The 10690-nt window shown below is 30.2% G+C and overlaps 2 protein-coding genes across 2 annotated transcripts; both read left to right on the top strand.

Annotated features, from left to right (window-relative positions):
• On the top strand, positions 3634-4647 carry LOC109329530. Its single transcript, XM_019563216.1, has one exon. It carries the CDS (start codon positions 3776-3778, stop codon positions 4289-4291), a length of 516 nt encoding a protein of 171 aa, XP_019418761.1. The 5' UTR covers positions 3634-3775; the 3' UTR covers positions 4292-4647.
• LOC109328934 (autophagy-related protein 8C-like) lies at positions 6606-8510 on the top strand. Its single transcript, XM_019562578.1, has 6 exons — positions 6606-6758; positions 6877-6939; positions 7385-7440; positions 7532-7584; positions 8003-8121; positions 8199-8510. Exons 2-6 carry the CDS (start codon positions 6903-6905, stop codon positions 8291-8293), a joined length of 360 nt encoding a protein of 119 aa, XP_019418123.1. The 5' UTR covers positions 6606-6758; positions 6877-6902; the 3' UTR covers positions 8294-8510.

The raw sequence follows: 10690 nt of genomic DNA, 5'->3' as shown, positions 1-10690 counted from the left end.
TCACTAAATTGGAAATAGAATTACAAGACTAAAACTCAACTAGAGTTTCGTCTAATTCTTTACCGAAAATTCCCAGAAATTCATTTTCGAATATATAATTAATAAAAATATTAATAAAATCTTATAATTCAAAATCGTAAAATTCGCGGTGTTACACAAACCAACCATTGAAGATGAAAGAGAGAGAACAGATCATAATCTTGATCCTAATGAGATACTTATATGATGAATAAGAAAGAGAGGTAAATGATGAAGAATAAGAAAATGATGTAATATAATCTTGTATAGGATAAATTGGTCATGATACTTCATTCTTGAAGAGGTTGAGAATATCAAGAAGCTAGCTTTTGTACTTGAAAAGAATTCTTGACAAAAAAACAAACTCATTTGATCTGAATTTGAAGGTCGACGAAGAAGGTGATAATGAAGAATTTAGGGTCATATGTTGAAAAGAAACATTGGATGCTGAAGAATAACGCTAGAGCAATCAAAGAAATCAAGATACTATTGTCACATGCAGCATTGTCACCTATTAGAAGCTAAATAACACTAATGAAGGCCATTGAGATGAAAAAGAAGACACCACCATGTTTTTGATTGTTAAAGTTTTCCATGAAATCCTTCATGGAATCCTATGCGGAAGCTATCAAAAAATAATTATGCTATGATATATGTTAAAATGTTGTAAGAGTCATGAAAAGAAAACTTCTTGATGAATCAAGAAGCGTATAAAAGAAAGCTTAAAGAATCTTAAAGAAAGAAGAATGAGAAACAAAAATTGATAATATTCTCATTGAATGAATTGAATTGATTGAATAAGAAGTGAGTCAATATAATAAAAGAAAAAAAGAAAGCTTGTAAAACATAAACCTAATTTTCTAATTCTAACTTTCTAACCAACTATTATCTTCTAAAATAGCGTTTCATATATCTTTAATACATAGAAAGAAAGAAGGATTATCTAGGTAGAGCTTTTATATGCGACAGCACCACCTCTCAAAATCAACGTACGTGCAGGCTTGTGACGATAGGAATATACAATATATAATATATAATAGCACTGAAAAGGAAAACAAAAATATAAAATAAAATAAGTAATTATTAATAAATGCACTGGGACTGAGTTCTGAGTGAGTGAGAAATCACGTCATAGCTAGCATCCTCAGGGTGAGGCTGAGAATTGTTTCCTCTTCATAATTAGAAATGGTTTGATGTGACTCTCTCTCTCTCTTTCTCTCTCTCTCTCTTCTCTATCTATGGGTTTGCTCAATTTATGTGATGTGCCACTTCCTTCTTGTCTTTTCTCTATGCCCCTTTTGGATTTTTGCAATTTATCATTTCCATCTAACTATCTTATTAAATATATCAACTCAGATTCACCATCATTTTCATTTTTCTTATTCACAAACTTTATTAGAAACAACCTGAATTATAATCAGACTATAAAATTCTTATTGAATATATTAATAATAAATTTAAAATATAAATTGTTAATTTTAGATGTAATTAATAGTAAATAGATCATGTTGATAATTTCTAATTTTTTTGAAAATTGGAAGAAACTCTACGACCAATATTATATTTTCACTACTATTTCCTTTAAATTAAAAAAATTTTATTTTGTAAATATTTTCATCAATAAAAAAATGCTAAATCAATACATTTTTTATGTCAAAAATATATAATATTGATTACTCTTTTATACATAAGGATAGTAAGTACAAGATAATATCTTGTTATACATAAAAATAAAATTTATTTTTTTCTAAGGGATAAATATTCATGTAGTTAGTAAGAGTATCTTTTTAATATAGACAACAAAATGCTAATATATTCTTCGATCCATAACTGACTTTTAAGCTGAGAGTTTAAGTCCAAAAACCACTTTATCAAATTCTGACATAAAAGAAAGTTTTATATGTTATAACTACGAAAAAAATATAATATCAACTACAAATTATTTAAAAAAGATCGAAATTAAGTTTAAATCGTCCTAAATCGCTGAGCCAATTTCTAACTAAAAATTTATAAAATTTTCACTTTATTTTTAATACATTATCACTACTATAAAGTTTTAATATTATTAGTATTATTAGTGAAACATTTTTCGTGTAGTGTGTGAGAAAAGTTATTGGTCATCTAGAGTTAATATGTCATTTATGGTCATGGTCAATTATAATCTAGCACGTAATATTGCGCAGTTAAAAAGTAATAGAATAAACAAATCATTATCTGTCATATTAATATTGGTCATCACATATAATGCACCATCTAGTAATTTCTCGGCGAATGGTCGCTTATAAAGTTGATTAGGGTAAATTTAAATTTTGTAAAATTTATTAGAGGTAAAGTAAATTTGAAGTATTTACCCTAATAACATTATACATTTTAAATAATTCTAAGAAAAAACAATTTGAGATGAATAACTATATAAATTACGAGTTGAAGTGAGTTTAAAGTCGTACTTCGTTATTTTCCTATATTGCATACTTTTCTCCTTCCTTTGTAATACGCTCTATGAACTAGCATGGAAAAAATTAAATACACAAAGGTATAAATCTTATTATTTTATTAAAAAATGTTAAATAAAAAAGTTGAATGAGTTCATTCGGGAAATTCGAACGCAAAAGCCACAAGTTCTTGCTTATAATCCAGCATTTGAAGAGGAAAATGTTAGAAATTTAAATATCCAAAAACACCTTTACAATTTATTTATTTATCAAGCATCGTGATAAATATTAAAATTCACGTTAGACCTCACTGATCCAGATTCGTGGTATGCAAGAAAAGAACCGGACACAATTATAATGTGACAATGCATAATTTGTTAAATGTGTAAATTTATTCTTTGACACGCTTATAAGGTGACAATGCATGATTTGTTAACTATGTCAAAAGATATACTTAAATCTTTCTATTATTTGAGCATAGTTAATTTTATGCGTAACAACTATTTCTTTTTATATAATATATATTGTTTAAATTCAGCAGGGTAAAAACCCGACTGAAAAAAATATACACTATGATTTTGATGTATATTTGTTAATCGAATATAACAATGTTAACAATTCAATGCCACGAATAATCTAAATTTGTGTAACTTTCGCAAAATATAAGAGTATTCATCATTAATTCTATAACATAAATATGTATAGGAGATGCATAAATATAAGACGTACACGCACCTAGCATTTTTCTATTTTCTGCCCCCTTCTCTTATTCTATTTTGAGGTACATTTTGTATTTATAGTATTGGATTTCCTAGGCTTCTTCATTGTCCTAGTTAATATTCTAAGGAGAGATATCAACTGTTTTTAATTGTATCTTATGTCGAATCTCAAGCTAATTAAAATATTATCTTTTATTTTTTTAAATTTTATTTTATTCATATATCAATATTTAATTGATTTAGAATATAGAAGAAACATTAGCGGAGACATGTAATCTATATTTGGCTTAATCACAATTCCCACTTGAGATGTCTTTTTAAAAAAAAAGCCCTAGTTCCTTTTGGAGTTACATCGAAACAAAAGCAAATAGATTCCTGATATTATTCTCTTACACCTTTCTGCTTTTTTATTTCCAAGGACAAAAAAAGCCCATTTTATCTCATTACCAACCGCAATATCTTAAGGTGGAAAAGTTTTCAGTGGTCTCATCTATCTCTCTATATACTCAAATAGGAAACTGTGTCTTCATTCTTAGCTCATAATTCTACCTTCTTATACTGCACTTCTCTATTCCACAATCCATTTTTCTCTACTTGCATGAAACAATGGCAACAAATCAAGGTGGTAATTTTTTCAGTTGCAAAAGCAGCAAAGGTTTTGGTGGGGGTGCAATGGATCAGGACATAGATTTTGATGAAGATTTTTGGGGTGTAACCAATGATAAGGGTGGTTCTTCTTCTGCATGGCACAAAGCTAGTTCTCCAAGTAAGATTCTAAAGGCTAATAATAATGCATTACCCTCAAACAATGCTCAAGTGGTTCAAGGTTCTTCTTCTTCTTCTGTGCCTATAGATATTCCTGATTGGTCAAAAATTTATGGGAAGAAATATTGCAAGAAAGGGTCTAAGAATGGTGGTGTAAGAAGCAATGATGATGATGATGATGATGATGGTGATAATGATGATATGAGTATTCCTCCACATGAATGGCTTGCTAGAAAGCTTGCAAGGAACCAGATTTCATCTTTCTCTGTGTGTGAAGGGATGGGTAGAACACTGAAAGGGAGAGATCTTAGCAAAGTGAGAAATACTATTTTGACCAAAACTGGTTTCATTGAGTAGCTACTGCATGATGGAGTCATCACCATAAATCCATAATCATGATCATCACCATCCATGTCATATCATGTCATCATGTCATCATATAATCTTCATTTTGGCAGCAACATTATTAGACTTGGTACCCATGCAATCTTTTGTTTTGTTTATTGTTATTATTATTATCAAATTATTAATTATTAATATATAGTATATCATATTAGTATGGAATATGATAAGGAGTATAATGTCATTGCTAGAGCTTAAAAAAGTTTTGTTTGGATTATTTCTACTAGTAGATTTTGAGTATGTTTTTGGCCAAGGATGTGTAGTGAACACTGTGCACCCTATAAATGGAAGAGATGCTACTTATTTGTTTAGTTTCTGCTTGATCTATCATTGTCTAATGCTTTGTATATTGAAGTGAGATTCATGTATGTTCTAAATTATCTGATTCTACCATCCATAATTGAAAAGATGTTTTCATGATGTTCTTAATTTCCCTTTTGGAATGAAATTTGTTGTATTCTTCTTCACAAAATATCTTCCTTATAACCATGTTAAGGACTTTTGTAACAAGATTGAGTTCCTTACTTTTACAATTAAATCATGAGAGATGTGGAACATATATATAATATTTGCTAATCAAAATCATAGTCCCCAGTAGTTACATTTTTCGGGCATGTTATTGACTAGATTGAGCTCTTGATTTTTGCCAAGAAATTCAATACATAAAAGTAACACCTGGTCCAAAAGTATAGTTAGGGAGGTAGAATCTCTCAATCCAAGTACACCGAAAATGAAAAAACATATAACTATGTGATACTTTTATCTTTATGATAAGTATAAAAACAAGAATTTTCTTCCCTATTATTGGATTAGAGACGAAATTATTAAGAATGGATTAGATATTAACGCTTTTTTAATATAAACATAATTTATTATTGTTATGACTTTATTTAATCCTTGTAAACGACTTTCCTACTATATATTTTTCAAAAGCACCTTTTCTAGTGGATACAAGTCTTTTTAAATATGATATTGGTAATAGTATCATCAAGCATGACATGCTTATATATACACCCATCTTATATTAGGGAATAATTCCCACATTGCATTTTAATTCCCAAATCAACATTCCAATTCCAGCTTGAAACTCTTCAAAATAAACAAATCAATGACATTACTTTTCCCACCTTGCATTTTTTCCTCAAATCAGACATTTCAATTCTAGCTTGAAGCTCACTTTTTTCAGTCCCTGACCTCAGTAGCTAGGATTTTGTTGTATTAATAATAATTGGAGTTCCACAACCCAATATAATTCCAAGCATCCAAAAAACTATTAGGATTAGAGATGACAAAACCGGTTGTCCGACCCGTTCAGCTTGCTCCCGCAAATGCCTGTAAAAATTTAAGCGGGCACGGACATATTCACATTAGTTAAGAGACAAAATTCAATGCCCTTGCCCGTCTTAAAACGGGTTTGTGGGCGCGGACAATGTTGAATAATTAAAAAAATAAAAAAATCATATAATAAATGAAATTAATTAAATAAAGTAGTTCAAGATAAAAAATGAACAAAATATTTGATATTTTATATGAAGTTTAACAAATCACATTAGATTACAATTTTTTAGGGATTAAAAATCACATTATATCTAACTTATTTAATTTTTTTTTACATTTTTCTTAACGAAATGGACAAATGAACAAAATTTATATGCTCTACCCACACAAAAATGCGGGTTATGCGGTCGGGCCATGCCCATTTTGTCATCTCTAATCAGTATGTTTCATTCATTAGTAACCTCAAATACTATGAACTAACACGAATGCTTCACCTTATACTACTAAAGATGCCTTACATTCTCTTTAAGGATACCTCACCCTCTGTATAATATCAATCAAATGAAGAATTTCTCCTAAATTTAACGTGAAAATTCCCAATGTAATGCCAATTTTTGCATGATCAAAGTAATGTAATTTCACATAAATTTAACGTGAAAATACCCAAAGTGAGAACATAAAAATTGCGGGATCTATTCTAAATTTTTTCCATATACAAAATATAAGTTTCTCAAAAATGAAAGCAAGCCATTGAAAAACAACTTGGTTCACCTAATTTACATGGGCTTGGCTGAATGGGTATCCTAGGCCCAGCCAACCCATGATTTAAACTCACAGTCACAACCAACTAATAATAACAATAAAAATATAAAAAAGAATCTGGTACATTCAAAACGTCATCGTTTGGAAGGAGCTTCACAGCGAAGCTTACTTGGGAAAGAGGCAATCCAAGCCGTTTAAAGAAAGTAAAACTAAAATGTTCCGTGTTCCACTCGAACACAACAACATCAAATATAAGATAACAAAACCCTAATCTTTAAGATTATAAGGACTTTTTCTCTCCATATCAAATTTCAATTTTTCTGTTTCATCCAAAGACAGAAGCTTTTTCGTTTTCCTTCAATCATTGATCTTTTCGTGTTGGGTATGTCAATTAGGTTTTTTGAACCTTACACTCCTCTTTCTCTTTCTTAATCTTCCCCTTTCTTTTTTCCGATTTCAGGGGTAGAAATTTCTAATGTTTTGTTGTTTGAAAATTTCAGAGAATAATCATCATTTCAATTCCGTCATGGCTAAAACCTCCTTCAAGCTTCAACATCCTTTGGGTACAGTACGCTTTATTGTTATTGTTATTATTATTTTATTCTCTAATAATCTTATATTTGTTGGGAATGGAAACCCTTTGATTGGTTGAATTGAATTCTAAGTGTTTATTCCTTTTGGATTGTAAAAAGTTTACTTCTTTGTAGTTTGTACATTGTTCAATTATTTTTTTAGAGAGATTATTCTTATGAAATTCTAAAACCGTTTTTCAAATCCCGTTTGATTGGTTGAATTCAATGTTCATGTCTTTTGTATTGTAAACAAATTACTTGTTTTTGTGTTAATTTATTTCTCAGTTTTGATTCTCTACTATGATAATTATGTTCACGATTATTTTTCATATCAGATTCTAAAATCCCTTTTGTAAGAGGTTAGCTGTTAGTTGAAACAAATAAAAACATGCCAATTGAGTGAATTGGCTAACAGCTTATCATTTTTACATGTCAGAAAGAAGACAAGCTGAGGCTTCCCGCATTAGAGAGAAGTACCCTGATAGAATACCCGTAAGATTTTACGGTATAGAATATAGATTTTCATGGTGCTTTTTTTTTTTGTTGAAGCACTCTTGTTGAAATATATGGTGATTATATGCAGGTGATTGTGGAGAAAGCTGAAAGAAGCGACATTCCAGACATTGATAAGAAGAAGTAAGTTATTTTCTGATTCTATTCAGTTCCTTCTGTTCAATTTTCTGGCCTGAGATTGAGAATACAGTTTTGATGGTTGGATGGTTTTTACTTTTTTTGCTTGATTTTTTCTGTGAATATTTTTTAAGGTTTCTATTTTTGTGTGGTAGTATTATAGGCAATTAACCTCAATGTATACTGCATTCTGCATATGTTGAGGTACTCTTTTGATTTATCTATCTCGAAGTGAAGTTACCTCCAACAATATACATTGAGTTATATGAGTTAGTTATGAGTATTGAAACTTGAAGGACCAAACCTTGTTTCCTTTCCACATTACAGCAATCAAGGATTACAAGATATATTAATCTCGGCCAATGCATATGGTTGATCCGATTCTGTCCATTCTCAACTAATTTTGTTTCTCTTGATGATGTAGATACCTTGTTCCAGCTGATTTGACTGTTGGTCAGTTTGTTTATGTTGTCCGCAAAAGAATTAAGCTCAGTGCAGAGAAGGCTATTTTTGTTTTCATCAACAACACCCTACCTCCAACCGGTAAGTAGTCACTCAAACCCGAATGTCGTGGTTGCCTTTTTAACAATGTTTATGAACTAAATCTCTTGTTTTTGCAGCTGCTTTGATGTCTGCTATTTATGAGGAAAATAAGGACCATGATGGCTTTCTTTACATGAGTTACAGTGGAGAGAACACCTTTGGATCACAATAGACATGATTTGTGTCAACCTCTGTAAATATCTTCTGCAAGATGTAAATTCTCTGCAGTTAATTGCCAATAAATGGCCTATTGAGCATAGTTATTCTACACTTTGATTATGCTCATTCTCTTTCTTCCCCTACCCTCCAAATAATAACTTGAAAGAGTAGGATTTAAAGTGGAGACTATATTCTATTGAAATGAAAGAAGTAAAATGATATAGTTATCATATCTTATATATAACTTTTGATTTATTAATGAAAAATATACTCTCTCCTCCCTTTTCTTTTAAAATCCTATTCAGAAATATATTTATTTGCACGAGGCCGTGAATTATCATAATATAAATTATCCCCTTATCGTACTTAGTACTTCTCTATTCTAAAAATATTTATCTAGCGATGAAAACCTAAAACAGAAAAGTTTACAATGCTTTTTCTTTCTCCAATTTATCCTTATTTTTTCACTGCATGACTTGCCAACTCACCCTTTTTGTGTATTTCTATGTTATTAAACAAGCTTTGTGTGGCATTCTTAATTTATTTTTTTATCCACATTCATTCATCAACCTTATCACACATGGGTGATACTTGTGAGTTAGCTGTTCCATTAGACCTTGTGAATTGGGTCTTCTACCCTTGCACTTCTCTCTCTTCATTGGCTATTATAGAAACACTCTGATAAATAGTTTTGATTTACGGTCTTAATTATACAAGTTGTGACCAGACAGTTTAATCGATTAAATCTTATACATTACCTCTTATCCATGCTATTTATAACAATTACAATTCAAGCAAGAGATACGTTCATGAATAAAGTATCTCCTGATATAAGGAGAGAAATTATTTCTCACTACCACTAAAATTATGACATGTGCGTATTTAATCATTTTTTATAAAAATATTTTTAAAACTAATTAAAACAGTATATATGTTACACTTTTGTTGAGAGAGAGAATTATATCACAAAATAAGACTCGTGGAGCAAGGCAAAATTTCGCATTGCTCAAGTGTTCAAAATATTCTTTCCTTCCCAACTTGTTAGATCCACTGAATTTCAAATCTGGACATTCCAACTGTTTATACCATCAATGCATGCTGCATAAATTTATTGTATTGTAGCAAGAGTAAAAGACTTGTTCTAGACTGAAGAAGCATAGGCATTGCATTGTTAAAATGTATAATCCAGTCACTACAAACAGATGTGAGAGAAAACCATTAAAAGGCATATCCTAACATGTTATTCTACCATTAAAAGGAATTTGTTGTAACAAGTTTCTTAGTGATACCATAATTAAGAAACTAAGTCTAATATGAAGAAATTCAATTATGCAACATGCAATGGATATATTGTTTTTTATGTTCAAAACCAAATAGACATTGGAATTAGATCCATCATCTACATAAATTGTGATGGTATCTCTCAGCCATTACAAAGTTAGAGTTAACATCACATTTACTAAAAGTAAATTTTGTAATTTAAGAGAACCAAAATGATAGGACAACCCTGAAAGAATGAAAGATAGCATTTTGCTGACAAGAAAACTGATATAGAAGATTGGGGCAGCACTTGATATACAAATATGGAATAAAAAGAAACAACACATTAACAGAGTTTGTTTATTCTGTCCTCATTGGTTTCACCACTTCTGTAACTAAAATGCCCCAATTCTTAACCTCATTTCTAGTTCAACACTATTTATAAAATACACCCCACACAAAATAGAAACACATACATGTTATCTAAATGCGAACTGCATGTTAGTTCGCTTAGAAGTGAACAGCTTTATAGTTGTTGGATAATTTTTATTGTTACTGTGTCTTGTTCACCTTTTAGAAGTCGTGGTGACATTATACGACTTCAGTGTAGAAGTTGTGATGGTATAATTATACAACTTTTGATGAAGGTTAATTCAATTTAAGTGATTATGACTTCAACGTAGAAGTCGTGCTGACATATAACGACTTTAGTGTAGAAGTCATGATGGCCTATAACAACTTCAGTGTAGAAGTTGTGATGGCCTATAACGACTTTAGTGTAGAAGTCGTGATGGCCTATAACTACTTGTGAACTAAACAAAAGTTGTGTTGTGTTATCACAACTTCTAAACTAAGCAGAATTCATATTGTGTTGTCACAACTTTTAGACAAAAAACGATGACCGTTCACAAATTTAACGGATGAGATTAAAGACTATTTGATCCAACAACTTAAAAAACAGCTCACTTCAAAGCGAACTAAATTGCAATTTGCAAGTTAGTTGCACCTGTTATCTTTTTATATATATATATATATATATATATATCAAATGCTAAATAAGTTACTTTATATCATATATTCTCACAAACTCAACCAATAACGCATCCTAAAATTGTTGCAAATACTACAACAACATCAAACCTTAATATCA

This window comes from Lupinus angustifolius, chromosome LG16, assembly GCF_001865875.1.
Source record: "Lupinus angustifolius cultivar Tanjil chromosome LG16, LupAngTanjil_v1.0, whole genome shotgun sequence".
NCBI lineage: Eukaryota > Viridiplantae > Streptophyta > Magnoliopsida > Fabales > Fabaceae > Lupinus > Lupinus angustifolius.
This window is presented reverse-complemented; position numbering and strand designations above follow the sequence as displayed.